This window comes from Cucurbita pepo, chromosome LG17 (assembly GCF_002806865.2).
Source record: "Cucurbita pepo subsp. pepo cultivar mu-cu-16 chromosome LG17, ASM280686v2, whole genome shotgun sequence".
NCBI classification, from domain to species: Eukaryota; Viridiplantae; Streptophyta; class Magnoliopsida; order Cucurbitales; family Cucurbitaceae; genus Cucurbita; species Cucurbita pepo.
The window spans coordinates 3,490,682-3,512,912 of NC_036654.1; the positions used below are offsets into that span (position 1 = coordinate 3,490,682).

At 36.3% G+C, this 22,231-nt stretch overlaps 4 protein-coding genes across 4 annotated transcripts; 2 read left to right on the forward strand and 2 right to left on the reverse strand.

The window, feature by feature from the left end:
- The first annotated feature begins 2,169 nt into the window (after window positions 1–2,169).
- Window positions 2,170–6,300, forward strand: LOC111778524 (phospholipid:diacylglycerol acyltransferase 1-like). The gene is made up of 6 exons (XM_023658415.1): window positions 2,170–2,594; window positions 2,957–3,179; window positions 3,315–3,598; window positions 4,085–4,412; window positions 4,795–5,054; window positions 5,519–6,300. Exons 1-6 carry the CDS (start codon window positions 2,170–2,172, stop codon window positions 6,000–6,002), a joined length of 2,004 nt encoding a protein of 667 aa, XP_023514183.1. The 3' UTR covers window positions 6,003–6,300.
- A 1,345-nt stretch (window positions 6,301–7,645) lies between these two features.
- LOC111778525 (PHD finger protein ALFIN-LIKE 3-like) lies at window positions 7,646–10,630 on the forward strand. The gene is made up of 5 exons (XM_023658416.1): window positions 7,646–7,944; window positions 8,736–8,768; window positions 8,982–9,210; window positions 9,309–9,438; window positions 10,085–10,630. Exons 1-5 carry the CDS (start codon window positions 7,848–7,850, stop codon window positions 10,349–10,351), a joined length of 756 nt encoding a protein of 251 aa, XP_023514184.1. The 5' UTR covers window positions 7,646–7,847; the 3' UTR covers window positions 10,352–10,630.
- Window positions 10,631–11,502: 872 nt separating this feature from the next.
- LOC111779400 (solute carrier family 25 member 44-like) lies at window positions 11,503–12,770 on the reverse strand. The gene has a single exon (XM_023659570.1). The coding sequence runs from the start codon at window positions 12,742–12,744 to the stop codon at window positions 11,722–11,724; it is 1,023 nt and encodes a 340-aa protein (XP_023515338.1). The 5' UTR covers window positions 12,745–12,770; the 3' UTR covers window positions 11,503–11,721.
- A 5,553-nt stretch (window positions 12,771–18,323) lies between these two features.
- Window positions 18,324–19,973, reverse strand: LOC111778751 (serine/arginine repetitive matrix protein 1-like). The gene has a single exon (XM_023658724.1). The coding sequence runs from the start codon at window positions 19,971–19,973 to the stop codon at window positions 18,324–18,326; it is 1,650 nt and encodes a 549-aa protein (XP_023514492.1).
- Window positions 19,974–22,231: the final 2,258 nt, after the last annotated feature.

Genomic DNA, 22,231 nt, shown 5'->3' on the forward strand with positions numbered 1-22,231 from the left:
TATTTAAAAAATACTTTTAAATTTTTAATATTGTCTCAAATATAGCTTTTATTAATATTAAAAAATAAAAAAATAACCTTATTATTAATACTATATTTATAAAATATTTATAAAGTTATTACTATGTTGATGAATATCGTCTATCGACACATCATAGATTATCTCCAAACTTTTAAATATTATTTTTTTTGGCTTTTAAATAAATAAATAAATAATGTTACAAAAATGATCATCACCGAACTGAACCTTCTCTCGAAGCCCAATTGAAACGGTGCGGCCCAAACGTTAATAATACAATGGCCGGCCCAATTCTCTCTCTTTATATATATTGAAATACTTTGGTTTAATTAATGTAATTTTAAATATTTAAATTTAGCCTCCATAAATAAATAAAATTCCTTAATTTTGGTTAAATAATTTTTTTAAAATTAAATATTAAAATAGAAATTAACTTCAAATAAACAACCACCAATAATTAAAGATTTATTAAAGCATAAAAATTAAAAATTAAACAGGGCACGTTTTTTTTTTCTTTTTTTTTTTTCATGAATAATAATTATTAGTACCATTAAAAAAAAAACAAGGACAAAAGTAGAATAATTAGTTTGTGAATTATATGAAATATTAATACTTTGACCTTTAAAAATATTGGTACAAAATTAATTAAGAAAGCTACGTCATCCATTAAAATAATAATTAGTGAATTATATGAAATACTAATACTTGTACCTTTAGTATAAAAAAAAATAGTCAAAATATTAATACTTTCGCCTTTTATAAAAAAATAATAACAATAATAAAAATATATTATCGAATTAATTTAAATTATAGATTTATTTGAAAGTCGGTAAAAATGTTTTTACGGTAGGTTTAATAAATTGAAACATTTTAAAATTTAATTCAATTGTTCGGATGGTAATTTTTTTTAAATTCAAATAATGAACCAAATTTAATATACCATAAATTTTTTGAGTTGATGTCGGATTATTCAGATAATTTATTTAAAATTTTATTTTTAATACAAGTAAAATATTAGTTTTCAATCATTTAATTAGAAATAAATAGATAAAAACTACTTTAAAAGGTTAGTTGGATAATAAATAATAAAATATATTATCATAAAAAAAAGAAGCAAATATATATATATATATATATATATATATATATATATATATATATATATATATAAATAATTGTATCATAAATAAAAATATATATTTTAAGAGTAATAATTGTTTAAACCCAACTGAAATATATGATAAAGTATTTTGTATTTATTTAGAAAAAATTACTTAATAATTATTTTATTATTATTAAGTTATGAAAATGATTAATATTACCTCATCAAGTTTAACATTTTTTTTTCTTTTTTCTTAATAAAAATATTTTCGATGATTTATTTCTTAATAATGTAAAAACGACGACGTAGCACACATGTTTCACGTGCTGGGGTCCAGGGACACAGAAATTAGAATCCACTGCGGTGGCGCACACGGAAAAGAACGGTCCTCCACAATCACGTCACTCAATTCAGTTCAATGGACGAAGAATACAGAGATGCCCAAAACCCTGAACCAATGAAATTCCGCCACGCAATAAATTGAATATCCAATTTCTTTAAATTGCATTTTATCTAAACCGGTTGAGTCAAAATCTGAAAGCAATAGCACGCACGTAGAGCCTAGTTTCGTTTCTGCGCCATAATTTTGCTATCTTGCTGAGAGCAGTCGGCTGCTCCTCCCGATCCGACTCGCCATTGATCGATAAGCTCAAGCTTCTGTTTGTAACTGCACGAACTGACGATAAAGTTTCCATTTACATTCGAGGGCAGTCTTTTTGGTTCTTTATCTCTTGAAATGCGTTTTTGCCTTTAAAAATAGCTTTTTAGGTATTTTTTTTCTTAGCTTGGAATTGGCGTTGTTTGTCCGCCGAGAAATGTAACTTTCACGTGTTGGGAGACAGATTTGATTTATTCTTCACTACATTAGAATTTTGATACATACACGAATTGGATTGTTGGGGTTTCGTTCCCTAAATTAGTTTGTTTCGTTCAAGTTAGAGAGAATTTCGATTGGAATTGCGGTATATAAACTTGAGAATGAAGCTGTGCTGCAGAATAGTTAATTTATGAAATTTTAGTTAGAGATTCTTGATTGAGTACTTCGAAATATGTCTTTGCTACGTCGGAGAAAGGCAGTGGAAAAAGATACCAATATTCAGAAGGATGGAGATGACGATAAGAAGGAGAAGGTTAGCGGACAAGTAAAGGAAGTTAAGGCAAAGAAAAGGTGGTCGTGTGTTGATAATTGTTGCTGGTTTGTTGGGTGCGTCTGTACGACATGGTGGCTATTGTTGTTCCTTTACAATGCGATGCCGGCATCTTTACCTCAGTATGTGACGGAGGCAATCACAGGGCCATTGCCCGATCCGCCGGGTGTCAAATTGAAGAAAGAGGGGTTGAAGGTGAATCATCCAGTGGTGTTTGTGCCGGGAATCGTCACTGGTGGGCTTGAACTTTGGGAAGGCCATGAATGCGCGGAGGGTTTGTTCAGGAAGCGTCTCTGGGGCGGCACATTCGGTGAAGTTTATAAAAGGTATTTGATAATATATGCTCCCCTGTACATTTGGATGGTTTAACATTTTATGTTTCTTGGTATAATTGTTGGGTTTTAGTTAATGGTCTACATGAACCAGAGAGTGATATTTCGCAGCTAAATTGTATGAGGTTGCAAGTTCATTGGTGTCTATTGGATTTTTGATCTTCTCTGAATTTGTTGGTGTTGTATGGTTGATTCTTATAAGAATTCTTCTGATTGTTTGGTTGATTCTTATAAGAATTCTTCTGAATAGTAATATTTGCTAATGGACTGTTTGATGCTGTGCATATTCAAAGAAACTCTTGGTTGGTTTTACATGACCAAATTTGTTATGCTTGTTGAACCGTTTTCCCATGTAGACCTTCGTGCTGGGTAGAGCATATGTCATTGGATAATGAAACTGGATTAGATCCTCCAGGAGTTAGGGTCAGGCCTGTCAGTGGGCTTGTTGCTGCCGACTATTTTGCTCCTGGTTATTTTGTGTGGGCAGTCCTGATTGCTAACTTGGCTCGTATTGGTTACGAGGAAAAAACTATGTATATGGCTGCATATGACTGGAGAATTTCATATCAGAACACAGAGGTAATCATTTGGAGGAGTGGAACACAATTTTCTAGTTAATAAAAATATCATAATTTTCAGCTATGTTGCTCCATTTTCATCAATACTTACCGTTTGTAATTGTTTGTTGATTATTTTAATTCTCAAATGTTAAAGGTTAGAGATCAAACCCTCAGCAGAATAAAAAGTAACATAGAGCTGATGGTTGCCACAAATGGCGGGAAGAAGGCAGTGATAATTCCGCATTCGATGGGCGTTTTATACTTCCTGCACTTTATGAAGTGGGTTGAAGCACCGGCACCAATGGGTGGAGGGGGAGGACCAGACTGGTGCGCTAAGCATATAAAAGCAGTTATAAATATTGGTGGACCATTTCTAGGTGTTCCCAAAGCTGTTGCTGGGCTTTTCTCTGCTGAAGCTAAGGATATTGCAGTTGCCAGGTCTCTATCACTTAATTCCCTGTTGTGTGTATGTCTGTGTGTGTTTCCATGGTTAGGAAAGAAAATCCTGTATCCAGTCTGATGACTATTTTTACAGCAGGCACTTGAAGTTTGTCCTTGAATTCTTAAGTCTGGAAGTTGTCTAGGATGATAGTAACTCGAGTTATCGATATACCTACCTTTATGTCACCAATCGTCTAGGCTCTAGCAAGTTGTGTAGTAATGTCAGGTCACCTTAGTCTATGCCAATAGTTATAAGGCTCTAATTCTTAACTTGTAGATTTCTCCTAGTGTGCTTGGATTAATTTCAAGTCACTTAAAAACCATTAATTTTTTGAATTCTATAAGGCACATTTTGGAGTATTTCTTTTTCTAGCCACAAGGTTGCTATGTAAAATAAGTTGTTTGATTAAGAATCTGCAAGCATTAAATCCTGAGGTTTTTGTTGACTGAAAGAGTTCATGTCTCTTGCTTCACATAATGCAGGGCTATTGCACCAGTCTTCTTGGACAACGATCTATTTCGCATTCAAACATTGCAGCATGTAATGAAGATGACTCGTACCTGGGATTCGACCATGTCAATGATACCAAAAGGAGGGGATGTTATATGGGGTGCCCTTGATTGGTCACCTGAAGATGGCCATGTTCCCAGCAGAAGAAGGCTAAAAAACAATGATACACGTAATGGAGGTTATGACGGTGATGGAGATACTGTTCCTTCTTCAAAGAAAGTTCACTATGGAAGAATTATATCTTTTGGGAAAGACATAGCTGAAGCAGATTCATCTGAGATTGAGAGGATTGAGTTTTTGGTAAGGCTCTTCTCCTTAGTATAATGATTTTTAATTTAATTAATCAGTCTTGTCTCGAAGCATAAATAAGTAGTTAGGTGATTAGATTTCAGGCAAATAATTGCCCTATGGTGAGGGGTTGGCTTCTAATGAGTTAATAGGTTATCAGCACTAAGTCCATCAGGTAAACATTTCATAAAAAGTTGTGCTTCAAATATGTCGAGGCTCAAACTTGAATTTAATTTTTTTAAGTAACCTACAATTGATTTAGCTCTGGAAAAACTTCACTGATGGATAAATCGTCGATCTCTTCATTTTCTCGATTCTTTTATGGAAAAACTTGCAGTCATCTGGATGATTTTCTTGGAGGAAGTCTTATGTTTCATGTCTTATAATGGTGTAGGATGCTATCAAGGGTCACAATATTGCAAATGCTACGTGCAAAGACGTTTGGACTGAATACCATGACATGGGAATTGAGGGTATCAGAGCTATCTCAGATTACAAAGTTTATACTGCTGGATCGATCATAGATTTACTTCATTATGTTGCCCCACATACAATGGAACGTGGGAGTGCCCATTTCTCTTATGGGATTGCTGACAACTTGGATGATCCGAAATACAACCAATACAAGTATTGGTCAAACCCCTTGGAGACAAGGTGATAATCTTATCCTTCTTGATTTTACGTATATATATATATACATATAGGTATTATAACAACAACTAACGCTAGAAACAAGACGGGTGAATAAGTGGGGACGAGGGAAAAAATTATTAGATGTATGCGAGTTAATTGAAATGTATCTAAAAATTGTTTTAGCTGGTTATTAGAGGACATAAATATGAAATCTGTATCTAGTAGTTTTTTTGGGAGCCACTTCGTCGTTATGGCCACGTTCAACAATCTTATATTATGTATGTAGGGGCAATAGGCAGCCCCCTTTGAGTATTTTGGTAGAGACTTGCCTCTTGAACCTCTTGAATTGGCTAAGACTTGCACTTTTCCTCTCTTTTTGTGCTATTTGATCTCAGTGAACTCTGAATTCCTTTGAGAACGATATGAGAATCCTTGTCCAATCTTTTGGTTTATTGAACTTTGTACAACATCAAACTTCTCTGCAGATTGCCAAATGCTCCGGACATGGAGATCTTTTCTTTGTATGGAGTTGGAATTCCGACCGAAAGAGCTTATGTTTACAAGCTATCTCCTGCAGCTGAATGTTACATTCCATTTCAGATTGATACTGCAGCTAATGATGGTGATGAAGATGGCTGTCTGAAGGACGGAGTCTACACGGTCGATGGAGACGAAACTGTACCTGTTCTAAGTGCTGGCTACATGTGTGCAAAAGGCTGGCGTGGGAAAACCAGATTTAATCCTTCAGGAATCCGAACTTACGTTAGAGAATACAATCACTCTCCCCCATCAAACTTGCTAGAAGGACGAGGAACACAGAGCGGTGCTCACGTCGATATAATGGGGAACTTTGCATTGATCGAAGATATAATTCGAATAGCAGCGGGTGCACAAGGGGAAGATTTGGGAGGCGATCGAGTCTATTCTGATATCTTTAAATGGTCAGAAAAGATCAAATTGCCTCTGTGATGAGATCGATGTTAGTTGGTAGTTGTTGATTATGATCCATGTTGTTCAGATATGATTAGCAAAATTCATCGAAACTGAATCCATTTCAACTATGGTAATTTTAGGAGTATGGGAAAACCACATTTTAATTTGGTTGTCCAAAGATCATTTTCAGAAATCTCTTGTAATTTTCAATTAGAACTGGTTGAACTGGTTGGAACTGGTTGAACAATTTTCACCATTGTTTTTGCTTTACATAATCATTAGGGTACACATTAGAATGATCATCTCTTGATGTATAAATACAAATTCATCCTCCCATCTTGTTCCTATAGTTCTTATTTATTAATCATATTATAAGTATAATAATCAAATATGCCTTGTCATCAGAAAAAAAAAAATTCATGCTCTCGTAAATTTACCAAAGATGAAAATGATTTATTCGATATTATGGATGATGGGTTACGGAGGGATCGTTTCGTTTTTGTAGGTTGGTCCGGTCTACTGCTCTTTCCTTGTGCCTATTTTGCCGTAGAAGGTTGGTTTACAGGTACAACCTTTGTAACGTTTTTGTAGGTTGGTCCGGTCTATTGCTCTTTCCTTGTGCCTATTTTGCCGTAGAAGGTTGGTTTGCAGGTACAACGTTTGTAACTTCATGGTATACCCATGGATTAGCAAGTTCCTATTTGGAAGGATGCAACTTCTTAACCGTCGTAGTTTCGACTCCTAATAGTTTAGCACTCTTTGTTGTTACCATGGGTCCTGAAGCACAAAGAGAATGATGTACCTCCACAGGATAGACCTCAACAGAAAACTGAAGAACAACGGCAGCAAGTGATTGAGTTCAGTAGTACCTCATATAAAGTTATTGACTCTAGAAATATAGTAATATGGAGAGACTAAATTGTTTCAAGCACGGACAGAACCAAAAGCATCCCTTATTTTAAAGAGCGGAGGACGGGTTATTCACATTTCATTTGATAGTCAGAGGCAAATTGAAAGCTAAACATGGGTAATTCTAAAGATTCCCGAGGGAAAAAATAGAGATGTCTCCTACGTTACCCGTAATATGCGGAAGTAACGACGATCTACATTTTATAGACTATTTTCTTCTTAAATTTTATGGGGGAGTTTTTAATTTTTTTTTTGAAAACTCAAGAATATTTGTGGAACAAGTTTGGAGGTTGAAGGATATTTTAAAAACTTTCTTGAAATATTTTTGAAATAAAATATTTAATTGTAAAAATTTTAGAGCAAAAAAATTACTAGGATTTTAATTTATTTATTTTAATATTAGTTAAATATTGAATTTAAATTTAAATTACAACAATAAATAAAAATCATATAACTTATTTAGAATAAATTCCGTCCCTTTAAAATAAAAATATCGAGAGATTAATTATTAGTTATTACAACAATTGAATTTTTAAATTTGGTGAAAAATAATATAAAACTAAAGGATTTAAAAAAAAAAAAAAAAATTAGGCTTTCATTTCAATTAATTTAATATAATTTTAAATGTTTCATGTTAATGCCACCATCAAATTATTTTATTTTAATTATTAGATTCTACCATTAAGGGAAAAAAATAATATTATAAGTTGAATAAAATAAAATAAAAAAATTAATTATTTTATTACAAGGCATTAGATCCTAAATACGGTAATGGACAGAGATCTCAATAATCCGACTATTCCCTTCATCAAATTCAAATTTCCCGTTTCACGATCGGTGCCATATATTCAATCTTCGCTAATTGATTCTCTGTCTCTCTGTCTCTCCGTTTTGGTAATCTCCAGTTTTTATTTTCCTTTTTGACTCAATTTCGTCTCGAGAAGGTGCAAGAACGACCAAGAAGAAACGGCAATGGATGGAGGAGGCGCAGTGCATAATCGTTCAGTCGAAGATGTTTTCAGTGATTTTAGAGGCCGAAGAAGTGGCGTCATCAAAGCCCTCACCGTAGGTATTCCTCTTTCCTTTTCTTGTTGACTCGTATTCGGACAAGGATAAAACCAGGCGCGATGGAAATTCGTTGTATGTTTTTGCTGTTTTCATGGCTTTAGTACGTATTTTATGTCCTTCTTCCTCCATTTTGGAATGAATTGGTTTACTTTTCGTTGTTTTTTTGGTTGATTTTGGCGTTTTTGTTCGTGATGTTGCCGTTTGGTTTTTCTTTTTTGAGAGAGAAAACGGAAGTGCTTTGCGAATGAGGAGTAATTAGGATAAGAGAAAATGTGTTTTCTAATGCTGTTCTTGGCTTACTTGAGTGTGGCCGTGCAATTATGAATCTCACTCTAGTTTTCCACTGTATAAGCGTTGAAATTGCATGATGAATTTTGTTCCTGAATGTGGATCGAATTCTTCTTGTCGATTTGTGTACATGCATGGCCGTCTGCATACGGTGAGACATAAGAGAGCGACGGAGTATTCCTATTGTAGCCAGAGAGAGCTCTCTTCCTTTGCCTGCATTTTTTAAGTTTATGCAACTAATTTCTTGATCATATCTGATACTTTTTGCGAGTCGATGCAAAACCTAAAAGTTCATGATCTTGTATAGTTTGTTAAAGATTTTTATTTCAATTGAAGAATTTTGTGTTTGGATGAAGTATTAGATAAATGTAGAATGTAAACGGCTGGATTCTTTATTTCTGGAACTTTCATTGAGAGTTAGGAGCGGTTGGTTGTTTGGACCTTGGCTTTTGGCTTCATTTGCGAGTTTCAAATGTCTAATTCTTCTCAGTTTTATCATTGCAGATGTTGAAGAGTTTTATCAACAATGTGATCCTGGTACATGCTTTTAGTTATCTCTGTTTACATCTTATCTTTTAAGACACGAATTCATTGTGTATGGGGCTCTCCTTGTTATCTGGAATATGAACTTTTGACTCCACCCCCATCCACGCAATTCTGTGTGCTACCATCCCAATTTTCGATTTCATATTCGTAGTCTTTAGTTTAGCGATCCCTTAGCTATTTATAACAGTTTTTTGGTGACTACAGAGAAGGAAAATCTATGCTTGTATGGTTTTCCAAATGAAGTATGGGAAGTTAATTTACCTGCTGAAGAAGTACCTCCAGAACTCCCAGAGCCAGCATTGGGTATTAATTTTGCAAGAGATGGTATGCAAGAAAGGGATTGGTTGGCTTTGGTTGCTGTCCATAGCGATTCTTGGTTGCTCTCTGTTGCCTACTATTTTGGTGCGAGATTTGGATTTGATAAAGCTGATAGGTATTTTCATTTTGAATTTAGTGTTCTCATTGGAGTTATTTCAACAATCATGATTGTTGGTCTTGCTATAAAATGGTTTGCCTTGTTTTTTGATGCAGGAGGCGGCTTTTTAATATGATAAACGATTTGCCAACTGTATTTGAAGTAGTCACTGGTGTTGCAAAGAAACCAGCCAAGGAAAAGTCGTCGAGTGCTAATGGTAGCAGATCCAAGTCCAACTTTAAAACGGTATGCTGATAGATCTTCAGTTTTGTAGTTGGTTGACTGATTTTATTTGTTCTACGCTATTCCGATTACTATTGTTTCGAACTCGTAGTTGTAACAAACAATGTAGCTTAGGTGTTTCCCCTGCCTCTACATATAGAAAAAGAATGTAGCTGGGACAATTATCTTATATGGGCTTGTTTAACTATGCCTGTCCTAGCTATAATAATGTTTATAGTTCTGGTGGACAATCTCCAATTCTTCGGGGTTGGTTTACCTACTTGAGATTTGGAAATTCAAATGAAAAAGGAAATAGAAAAAGAAGTAAATTCCTTTCGAGTTTCGCCTTCACCCTTCCATGCACCCGCCTTAGGCAAGGCTGATCCCACGGCTAAGATAGTAGCTCCAGAGGTTGCGCAGCAGCTTCCAGCTTCGCCCGCGAATCCTGCCAGTTCATGTCATGATTTATAATCTGTATTGCTAGAAATGAATTTATTTTGATCTCTTCTGTACCGTATGACTCAGTCAGACTCGGTTATTTCCTCTCCTCCTACACGAGAACGAAATCGATACCCCAAGACTTATTGTTGCTGCTTGTTGGTCTGATATAATTTTACAGCATAAATTACATGGATTATTTACTTCATCCTAATCTTTCAACTATTTTCAGAGGGAAGCTGAAATCCATGGAATGTATTCAAGGCAACCGCAGGCAAGGGAAGAGGTAGAGGCCTTGTATCAAGAAGACGAAGACGAGCACGGAGACACGTTGTGTGGGGCATGTGGTGAGAATTATGCATCAGATGAATTTTGGATTTGCTGTGATATCTGCGAGAAGTGGTTCCATGGGAAATGCGTGAGAATAACTCCTGCCAAAGCAGAGCACATCAAGCAATACAAATGCCCATCCTGCAGCCACAAGAGAGGCCGCGTTTAAGACAGGCAGGCAGGCAGACCAAATGCAAAACTGTGGTGTTATTTTCATCTTCCTTTTGGTTAATGGAATCAGCGACAAGGTAAGTGCTTTGCTTTAGACTACTTCAGGTATCCAGTTTTGGGTAACTCTCAGTGCCTTCCCTTGTTTCTTATATGTAAAGTCTAGATGATGGGTAGTCTATATAATATAAGATTGCCTCTTTTATAACCTTGAAAGCTCTCAAGAATGAACCATGTTAACCTTTTGATTTTAGTTAAGTAAGAGATGCTCTGTTCTGTTTGCCTGTTAGATTCCAATTATGAGATTTATGTGAAATATCATTTTAGTCCCTCCATTGTTTTTCAATAAATAAATCTTATAATTAGTATTTATTTTGTTATAGTTAGTTTGGATTTGAAATTAGGGATTAGAAACCAAGGGTCCCACTACCATTATAATTTTTGATGTATAGGGTTGGCCCAGCTATTTATGGCATGAATGTCTTATATCTGGGCGTTATGACTTAATTCTATGTGGAATCTTGTAATTATTGTTTATATTTTTTTGACTTTCACAAGAATAATCTTTTAATTCTTCTGGATTGGGTTGGTTAAAGTGGTTAAAAGTATGTTAGTTGTAGAATTTTTATTTATTTATTTTTAAATATTTAATTAAGATTTTCAATTCAGTTTCAATATATGTTTTCAATTCAAAATTATCTTCTAAATAGCTAAAGATTTAATTATTTTAAAGATTATTTGAAAAATAAATAATTGAAAAAAATTACAAAATTGAATATAGTAGGTATGATTGTGTTATAAGAAAAAAATTATATTGTAAAACTAATTATAAATTTTCAATTTAGGAGAATTCATATCAAGAAAAAGTAGATTCGTTGTTACTTAATAATTTTCGGAATTCCTTCTTAGAAGCCTCCAAGTCGGGAGTGAGTGAATTCCCTCTTAGAAGCCTCCAAGTCGGGAGTGAGTGAATTCCCTCTTAGAAGCCTCCAAATCGGGAGTGAATTCCCTCTTAGTAGCCTCTTAGTAGCCTCCAAGTCGGGAGAGTAAAAGTAGAAAAACCAAATTCTTAGGTCACGACAACCCACTTCGGTATAGGTTGGATTAGAATGATCAGTTTTTTCGATTAGTTTTTTAAATACCCCTAAAATGTAGTCCAAGAACAATTCACGATATCATATCATATGTCACACCCATTCCCAACACTAAACCAAAGTTAATATACATTTAAGATATGAACATTGAGAAGCCTTGCACTATATGAACAAGGCAGAGTGATTGTAAAAAAGAAAAAAAAAAAACGAAATCCCAAATGGAATGATCAGAAACAGTTTGAGAAAATGACAATCTTCAGCATTTAGAATCATCTGTTTAGCTTATTAAACCCTCTGGATTCTTGGTTGATAGCCGTTTGAGAAGTTCATATGTGGTGATCATTGTCGTTGCAGACATCGACATCGACGCGCACCGGGGCGCCAAACCTCGATAACACGCCGCCCACCCGCCTTCCCTTACTAAATTTCTCAAGGTCTGACCAATTGTTGGCCCTCTTCTTCCATTCTCATCCCCATCCAAAACCTGCAATCTTGTCTTGATTGTATCAAGAGGCATTGTTATCAAAGCCGAGATACTGCCCGCCATCGCTGCGCTCCCACCCTGTACTGCCATCACAGTCTTGGAATCTGGCCTGTAAACATTAGCCCCATTGTCATTGCCTTCACCAACAACCTTCTTAGCTTGATAGCATCCAATTCCTCCCCAAATCAGCCGCTGTGCTACATAATAAGAAGCCCACCACATCGCATTCGATGGCGCGTATGTCATAATCGATATCCCGAAGCCTCGGTAGAGGCCTCGGAGACCGTCAGCGTTGAGGATCTTTCGAAACGCATCGATTCCATTGATGTAATGAATGGAGGAGCTACTTTGAACCATCAGTCTTTGACTCACTACATCAACGGGAGTCCATACGAGTTGAGCGGCCATTGCAGCACTCAATCCAGCGGCTGCATTAGCAATTGTAGCGGCAGTAGCCTCTGGAAATCCCATTCTAACAGTGGCGGTTCCGACATAGCTCTTTGTACACTCTAGGGCTCCCATGTACAGAGCCCTAGCAGGGATAGTCCCCATCAGAGAAGTTCCAAATCCTCTGTACAGAGCACGAAAACCTTCATGGCGGACGAGAGAAAATGCAGTTCTGAAGCACGGAAGCTCCGAATAAGCAACCTGTTGACGAGTTTTCAACACCACCATAGGGTAAAGAGACGCCGAAACGCCTGAAAACAACGCTGCACCGAGAAAGAAGAATTTAGATTTATCAAGCATTTGCCAATCGATTTCGGCAGGGATATGAATCTCCTGCGGCGATTCTTCCTCCGCCGCTCCCAAATTCATCTTCGCCACTTTCTACAATCTTTCACAGAAGANTATCAAATGATTCAGAATCAACTTCAATCTTCAAAGCTCAAATCTCCGCCGCCACTTCTTCCGTCTACAACCGAATCGATGCAAAGAAAACATATGACGAAAAACGAGGCAAGACTGTACAAAATTTTGGATTAATATACAAATTTCACAGAAGAGACCGATCTCGAATTATTCAATTCAAAAGTTTTTTCCTCTTGTGGAACCAGGTCTTCGATGGAACACATTCAACGACGTATTGATCCACCATTTCCAGGTGAAACGACAACATTCACCGGAGAAAATTCTTGAAAAACCAGTGGATTGGAGATGGAACGAGAAGAAGAAGGAAATTTGGGGCTCCGATTTGGGTGTTAATGGCGGTAGGAGAGGTAGGAGGAGAAGGGGAACCGGGTGAGACAGGAAGGAGGTGTGAAGGAAATATAAATAAGAGGGTAAAATAAGACCGACACGTGGCGGTTTCCGATTAGAAAATATGGATAGCTTTGCTTTGTTAGGGTTTCCACCTATGTTGGGCTGCTAAGCGGCGGGTCGTTTAAACCAACAGGTGACGTGTAAACCCTATCCATCGGAACCGGTTTTTTTGAGTTTTTATCCTCTGTGGCATAGGCTCATGAAATTCACCAACCAAATTTTATCCCAACAGAAAATCCTCGTTTAAATGGAAAATGAGAGAGGTCCTGACAGAGACAAGAAAGGAAAAGACCTCTCTGTCTCTGTCCCCGCTCTGTAAGACATCTCTAAGGTCAAACTATCGATGTTTCAGTTGAAAAACATCACGAGACGGCAAAACAGGCAATAAATTTTTTTACCATAGTAGGCATCTGATTAGAAATAATAATAAAACTCATATACGAATTTGACCGAGTTTTTCAAACACGAGCATAATTCAAGTGACACAAAACATGTTTCAGCTACAAGATCAGATCAAAAGCTTAAAATCCGTGTTCCAGTATTTAAACCAAAATTTTAATTTGAATCGAACTTACTAATATGTCGTAGGGTAACGTAATCGTCAATAATATATTATAATGAATAACATATATTTAAAATGCCACGTGTAAATATATAATATGCTGTCCAAGTCAATGGGTTTGGTTGTTGTTGTTCATTCTTGTACGTTTTTTGCCGCCTTATTTTGCATACATCAATTGTCCTTTAATTATCAGACAGGAATATATTCAACTCTACAAGTCTCATCTTCATCCCAACAAATAAATTAATTAACATAAAATGGATCTGCAATGAAAAGCTTGCAACGCACGATGTCACGGTCATGCTTGTTTAAAGCCTATTGTCTATGGCTGCATGTTGGATGTCTCGGGTATGCTTGTCTAAGACGTGTTGTCCTTGATCGCATGCCCATTTCAAACCCATTTTACATGCTTTTATCTTAGATAGATATTTACTATTTCATGTTGTGTTGATACAGGAGTGTATGACCGGTCACTAAAATTATGTCTACACCCGTCAGGGCTAAAATGTCCTAAAATGTATTAGGGGATGCGATTAGTTGTCAATTTTTCATACTATGAATTATATGATATTTAAGATGTGTGGTGTTCTTTCTTTGCTTATAACCATATAACGTTGTTCTTTCAAATTGTTTTCAAATGTATTTTCTCGCTCACGTTTTCTAAAACATTTCTGACAAACGTGACTCGAGGTTCGATTATACGTTGACATTGTCTGTGAAGTCTGAATTTCTCACGGCTGACTTGTTCGCTGAGTTAGAGCAAGTTGTTGAGGATTATTGGGAGTGAGTCTCATATTGGTTAATTTAGTGGTAGATCATGAGTTTATAAGTGAGGAATACTATCTCCATTGGTACGAGCCGTTTTGAGAAAGTCCAAAGCAAAGCCATGAGAGCTTAGAGTCAAAGTGGACAATATCATACCATTGTGGGGAGTCGTGACTCCTAATATGGTATCAGAGTCATGCCGTAAACTTAGTCATGTCGATAAAATCCTCAAATGTTGAACAAAGAAATTATGGTCCTCGAAGGTGTAGTCAAAAGGGGAGGCTATTCGAGAGCTCCATAAGCTCGAACTTTGTTCGAAGAGATGATTGTTGAGGATTATTGGGAGTGAGTCACACGTTGTTTGTTATTACTAAAGCCTCAATAGCAACATCTCCACGACAACTTTGAGATATGCTTCGGGAATCATCCACGACAATCACGACAAACATCTCCAAATTTGAAATAGCTATGGGACCATGGCATGACATCATAATAGGGAACTGTATTAAATTTGTTTGAATGTTCATCGGTGATTCAAGATTTAAACTACATTGGTTATGAAGGAATGAACTTTCCATCCACGTAACGAAAGCATTGGAACCGTTTGGATTTTATTAAGAATTAAAAGAAAAACAATAAATACGAGAGTAAGAACTCTACCNAGCTTTGCTTTGTTAGGGTTTCCACCTATGTTGGGCTGCTAAGCGGCGGGTCGTTTAAACCAACAGGTGACGTGTAAACCCTATCCATCGGAACCGGTTTTTTTGAGTTTTTATCCTCTGTGGCATAGGCTCATGAAATTCACCAACCAAATTTTATCCCAACAGAAAATCCTCGTTTAAATGGAAAATGAGAGAGGTCCTGACAGAGACAAGAAAGGAAAAGACCTCTCTGTCTCTGTCCCCGCTCTGTAAGACATCTCTAAGGTCAAACTATCGATGTTTCAGTTGAAAAACATCACGAGACGGCAAAACAGGCAATAAATTTTTTTACCATAGTAGGCATCTGATTAGAAATAATAATAAAACTCATATACGAATTTGACCGAGTTTTTCAAACACGAGCATAATTCAAGTGACACAAAACATGTTTCAGCTACAAGATCAGATCAAAAGCTTAAAATCCGTGTTCCAGTATTTAAACCAAAATTTTAATTTGAATCGAACTTACTAATATGTCGTAGGGTAACGTAATCGTCAATAATATATTATAATGAATAACATATATTTAAAATGCCACGTGTAAATATATAATATGCTGTCCAAGTCAATGGGTTTGGTTGTTGTTGTTCATTCTTGTACGTTTTTTGCCGCCTTATTTTGCATACATCAATTGTCCTTTAATTATNTCGTAGCTTGCAAAACTTCAAGATTAATTAATTAAACTCTTTAATTAATCAATTTTCATTCACAGGTCACTCCACTGTATACCTAGAGTTGCATTCTTATGCACGGTAGGACAAGTTATGTCTATTGATATAATAATTACAAGCAAGTCGATCATTCACGAGTTGTTCATAATTACAGCTGGGTCAAAAGTCCGTTTTACCCCTGTAATTATATCTTTCACCTTGAGTACCACTAATTTTCTAATGAACAATTTGTGCATGATCCAATCATAAACTAAGTTCCCCTCGTGCCAATGAGAAGGTGGGTCCCATTGTTCAATTCCCCAAAATGTAGGCATATTTAATCCGGGACAAACCTTCACAAGCAGGAGTTCATAACTCACTCAGGATTAAGACCGAATCGCATATGATCATCATGTGAAATATTAATCTTCTCAATTAACGGATTTTTAAGGAACTTTCACATCATGATCGAAAAGGCAAGTCAGAAAAAAGATTAGGTCTTATTCGTGGTGGAGTGCTTCAAAATCCATGGGGTTATGTTACGAATGAAGAGAGAGCTACTAGAACTGGAAAACCGGGGATGAAACCATGTACGTTCAGATTACAATAGGTAAAGAGGATAAGATATAGCTTGATTTCACTCTTTCGGTCTTACGCGAAGGATGTGGTTGACCCATTTCGGTTTCTAACTCTTTCTCGTACAAGGCCTCTTTCTATGGAGAGCTTAGTTTCCAATCCCCCTTCGTGAAGAGATCGACAAGGGATGTCCACTTCTAATAATTGGTGTTCTGAGACAATTCCGGCAATTACACCGCCCTAAGTGAGTAAGGAAACTTCTACATGTTTTTTTTCTCTAATCTTTTGGTTTAGTCTTATACAAACTCATTGTATATGATACCTCACTTACATGTCTCCACATGAACGATTTGGATCAAATCATTTATAACGATTACAAAGTGGGTCGTATCAATAGTGTTACCAGGATAACGCATCCAACCTTATCCATATACTATAGACTCTTTAGGCTATTACTTGAACATAATCTTTTGTATGTCAACTACATACTGTTAAGATTACATTAATAACCTTGGATTTTCGTACCATCGTTAGCAATTAAATTACAAATAAAATAATAAAAATTATGGTTAAAAACCAAATAATTAATTACGAGGCTTTAGAGCATAAATCCCAACCGGCCCTCTCGTCAAATATCGAGTTATTCCTTTCAAACTTTGTGTAAATTTGTTATTATATTCAATTTATGCAAAAATGTTCATTTAAACTAATTCATCAAACAATGTCATAGACTTAAATATTTGCATTAAAAGCCTTAAACACGAAAAACAATCAACGGAATATATATAATTCAAAGAAAAGATTAAAACTATACCCGGATCTAACCTAAGATCTAATAAATAAAAATGCAACTACTTGGTTGGCCTAGAACGAAGTTACTAATTATTTTTTGTACGAGCCTAAATTTGCTCATCAAGTTCCAATTCAACGTTAGATCCATCGATGATATTAATTAAAACAAAATGACCGCAAAAATGAGCCACCTTATAGTCCAATTATTGAGGGTAAAGAAATATCTCGACGTATATATTCTTGTTGGATGAAAGTCAGCTAATTTAGATAGTGATCCTAAATTTATAATCAAATAATACTATCTTTATTGGTACGAGACCCTACTGAAAAGCCCAAAACAAAACTATGAGAACAGACAAATGACTCGGTGTGGCTAATGATTTGTCACTGCGTTGCTTTGTTGGTGGCCAACTGCACCTACATTTTGACTATGATAATAATATAGTATTCATTATCATATTACGAAACGAAGTTGATCATGAATTATCAATAAGCTTGAAATTGATTCTTCCCGAGTCAATGCCCAAATAGTTAATAGAAACATACTGTAAATTTGTTGACAATAAGTCTACGTTAACTCAATTATTCGCAGATCCAATATATAATGATATAACCCATTTATTAAATAACTAGGGGTGAAACACCGAGTTAGGTGGGAACTGTGATCACGATCTCTTTCTTTCTCCGCGTTTAATAACAACATGTTGTCACATGACACTTACGAACTAAAATAATTAAAAAAAAGTTCCTAAAATTCAATTAAAATGTTTGTTTTTAGAGAAGAATCCACTAAGGACATCAATAATTCAAAATATGATTGATGGAATTCAAACAATGTCTCTTTCTAATTCCATGTCATATAAATTAATACATATATTTATTTAATATTCATACCTGGCAAATTATTTGAGAAAATATTAAAATAAAATAAAATAATTCATGAATATCTCAAAATATATATAAATCTATGTTTCTACGTGTCCTATCATCATGTCATAATATTCTAAAACAACAACAAACAAAAGAATTGATTTTTTTTTTTTTTTTAATTATTGAAAAGAAATAATATGGGCTGGGCCTTATCTTGATTTATTTTGGGCCTGGGCCTGCTGTTCGGCCTAGGTTAGATCGCTTCCTCGCCGATCTCTCCTTGATGGAATTCATCTTCTGCAACTTCAAATCGGCTTTGAACCTTGCAATGAAATTATCGGCTTTACTGTTAACATCCGGGCTTGAACAGAATATCGGAGTTGTTGAAACTTGCTTGACCTTCATTTTACCGGCTTCCGGTGGACCATCGCCTTCACACTCGTAAATTTCCGGCGAGATGGCTCTCGGTGTACTGCTGTTGCTTCCTGCACTGTCGAAGTCTCCGTGCATTCTGAACAGCGGCGGTGGCGGTGGCGGTGGTGGCGGAGGAATCAGATGGAATGGCGAATCACAGCCAATGCGCGTATTGTATTCTTCATCGTTTAAGCTGCTTAGTCTCTCAAGCTCCATTGGAGGATCGTTAGGTTTGAGGAGGTGATTTTGATGTTGGATCTCTGGTTTAGGTTCTGAGGTGACGATTGTTGGTGGAGGTTCGGACTGTACTTTTTTGGCTTTTCCTTTCTTGGAAGGAAATAGATTTTGTAGAACTGGTGGTGGGAGCGGCGGAGGCGGCGGGGGTGACGGTAGTGGTAATGATGATGATGTTGAAGCGCGTAGAGTGGCGATAGCCTCAAAGCTTTCGACGCTCTTCTGTCTTTGCTTTTTCTTCCTCCTCCTCAGAGCGGACCAAATTTCTTTTGGAGCGCCACCTCTCTTCTTCTCGTTTTTGCCGCTCTTCTGCTCCGATTCCTGATAGAACGACGGCGGGGAGAGGGGTGGAAGGTGAATCCGTTGAAAATCGGCGACGTCCGAATCGTCATTCTTCTGCTGTTGATCGATTGCTCCATCGGGCGTATGGCTATGGACGTTATGCGTTCTCTTTGGCCTTCGTTTAACCACTTTAGGAGTCGTGCTAGCGGGAGTCTGAAGCGTAGGAGGTGGTGATGGAGATCGCGGGGGAGGCACCCGCGGCGGCGAAGGTATCGCCGGTTGTGAATATGCATCTTCGCGAACCTCAGATCTGTCGAAACCTGTACTTTTGGCACTAGAATCTTCGCGTTCAAGCTCCGGCCGAGCTTGATGACGGCGATGAAGCTGATCGGAAGACGCAAACCGATGATTACGCACATGAGTATCGTCGTAAAATCGCCACCGTTCATCACCGGCATCTAATGAAGACTCCTGCAGACGTAGATCCGGATACGAACTACTACTCCTCATCCGATTCACGGTGTACTGATTCGGCCGATGATCGGAATATCCATCCCATTGGCGCGGAGTCGTAGGGTTTGACTTCAGTCTCCGCCTGGAAGAAACGCTCCGATCTTCAAATCCTCTATTATCATCACCCGTGTTTCTACTCAGAAATCCACAAACAATGGCAAACAGAACAAGAACCAAATTGAGCGAATCCCAGCTCTTCTTGACCGATTGAGGCCGAATCAATTTAGAAGCGAACTGTACACATTTAGGAATCACAATCAAGACGAAACAGAGAACTATTACTAACAAAACAATGAGAAAAGCGCTGGAGTTGAGGAGGAACGACGATGCGCGGCTGAGGCGACGACGGCGATTGTAGTGAACTTGCTGAAAAGAGTTAGAGGATTGAAGCCAGAACGGCGGCGACGCGTTGCCGTCTCCCTCCATTTTCACCGGTGAACTCGGATTCGTTCGGCTTTTTCCCCCTTTACAGAAAGGATGATGATGGCCTTTTTCTCTTTCTTAGCTTTGGGCTTGTGCTTGAGCTTGCTTTTATGGTCGTGCCGTATTATGAAATCGCTTTTGCGTTTCATTTCTTGCTTGCGTGCGAGTATTTATAACCAAAAGCGAGTTGTAAATGCAAGATGTCATGTGACCCACTTTCCATTATCTAAAACCCTTACCCTAACCAAAATCAATCATTTATTAGCCGTTCGATTCGATCTATGATGTGTAAACTCTCGAGGACCGCTAAGAATGTTCGTCAGCAGGAGCGGACCAATGAATTCTTTTCGAGTATGAATCGAACGGTTGACAGGGTCGTGTTACCTTGAGATAGTTGTATCTCTTATTCTTAATGTGGTATATCGCCAACGTAACATTAGATATCAACTCATAGAAATGGTAACATACCACATGTCTTCATTTTTAAACAATTATTCAAAATCTAATTTCGATGTTGCTAAAGAGTGGGTACTTTTAAAAAGTTTGGTTGGATATAGAGCTCGGGTTTGATATTTTATTCTTAAGATTGTTCCTTGTACGTTTTAAGCTAATAAACGATCCAAAAAACTTAATTAAGCTATATCTCGTTCATCCTTCTTTTCAAACACTGAGATTTCACATTGGTTGGAGAGGGGAATGAAACATTCCTTACGAGAGTGTGGAAACCCTTTTAACATATTCATTTTAAAATTGTGAGACGGACGGTAATACGCAACGGGCCCAAGTGGACAATATCTACAAACAGTGGGCTAAAGCTATTACAAATGGTATCAGAACCAGACACGAGGCAGTGCGTCGAGGACGTTGACCCCCAAGGGGATTAACCAGACATGGGTCGGTGTGTCGAAGACACTAGCCCCCAAGGGGGATGAATTGTGAGATCCCACATCGGTTGGAGAAGAGATTTTCACGTTTTAAAATCATGAGACTAACAATGATACGCAACGAGCCAAAACGAACAACATTTGCTAGTGGTGGGTTGAGCTGTTATAAATGGTATCAAAACCAGACACATGGTTTCCCCATAAGGAGGTAGATTGTGAGATCCCATATCGGTTAGAGAAGAAAATTTCACATTTTAAATAATGTGTCAAAACAGACAATATCTGCTAGCGATGAACTTAGAGTATTACAATTTCACGTTACACGGTGATTTTCAAGATTCTCGATTAAGTATTTTGTTAGGTTATGTTATAATTAACAAACATTTGTATGATAACAAAAACACAAAGGAATCATTCCTTAACGTAATTTACAATAATGTTTAGTTTAAGAGTAAGCCAAACAACTACCCTAATCTTACCTTTCAAGATATTCTTACATCTAAACGTATTCTCATTGGATAACAACTAGTACAACACGTATTTAATTTATATTTCACCATAATTAATCATATTATTCTACAATAAAGCATCAACAAATTAAGTCATAATTAATTAATAATGCTTAATTTTTTTAAAAAATAATAATTCTCCAACAACAGCCAAATTGTATTAATTAGATAAATTTATACTTTAGGTTAAATTAAAAAATACTTATAACCTATGATTCGATATTCGAAAATTAATTTTTATAGTTAAATTGTAATAAAATTAAAAGTATATATTATAGTAATTTGCCCTGAAATTTAAAGTATAATTAGCACATGGGCATGGCCCATGGGTCAAGCCGTGGAGGTCAGACGCGCTAAAAACATTGCTTAATGACGCGGCTCTCGTTTTCGGAATTGGCGGAGGCTGTCGTTATCTTAATTATTATTATTTCTATTACGGCTGTTATTATTTATTTATTTTTTAAAAAAATATTATGATTTTAAAGCATAATTTAAGCACATAGCTATGAGTCAAGCCGTCATAGTCAAACGCGCTCAAAACATTGCTTAATTCCACGGCTCGAAATTTACGGAAGCGGTCTTTTATTATTCTTATTATTTATTATTTATTAAGGATATATATATATATATATATATATTATTTTCGGTTTGAGTTAGATTAATTTCGAGTTGATTATTTATTATTTATTAAGGGTATATATTTATATATTTGTCTTAGAAATATATATATATATATATATATATATATATATATATATATATTTTTCGGATTAATTTCGAGTTGATTATTTATTATTTATTAAGGGTATATATTTATATATTTGTCCTAGAAATATATATATATATATATATATATATATATATATAT

Bases quoted from the DNA above. Each gene is read 5' to 3' on its own strand.
- LOC111778524 (XM_023658415.1), top strand. From the start codon at position 2,170: ATGTCTTTGCTACGTCGGAGAAAGGCAGTGGAAAAAGATACCAATATT. The intron at 3,180-3,314 runs GTAATCATTTGG...CAAATGTTAAAG, and splicing joins TTTCATATCAGAACACAGAG to GTTAGAGATCAAACCCTCAG. The intron at 3,599-4,084 runs GTCTCTATCACT...CACATAATGCAG, and splicing joins AAGGATATTGCAGTTGCCAG to GGCTATTGCACCAGTCTTCT.
- LOC111778525 (XM_023658416.1), top strand. From the start codon at position 7,848: ATGGATGGAGGAGGCGCAGTGCATAATCGTTCAGTCGAAGATGTTTTC. The intron at 8,769-8,981 runs GTACATGCTTTT...TGGTGACTACAG, and splicing joins TTATCAACAATGTGATCCTG to AGAAGGAAAATCTATGCTTG. The intron at 9,211-9,308 runs GTATTTTCATTT...TTTTTGATGCAG, and splicing joins GGATTTGATAAAGCTGATAG to GAGGCGGCTTTTTAATATGA.
- LOC111779400 (XM_023659570.1), bottom strand. From the start codon at position 12,744: ATGAATTTGGGAGCGGCGGAGGAAGAATCGCCGCAGGAGATTCATATC.
- LOC111778751 (XM_023658724.1), bottom strand. From the start codon at position 19,973: ATGGAGGGAGACGGCAACGCGTCGCCGCCGTTCTGGCTTCAATCCTCT.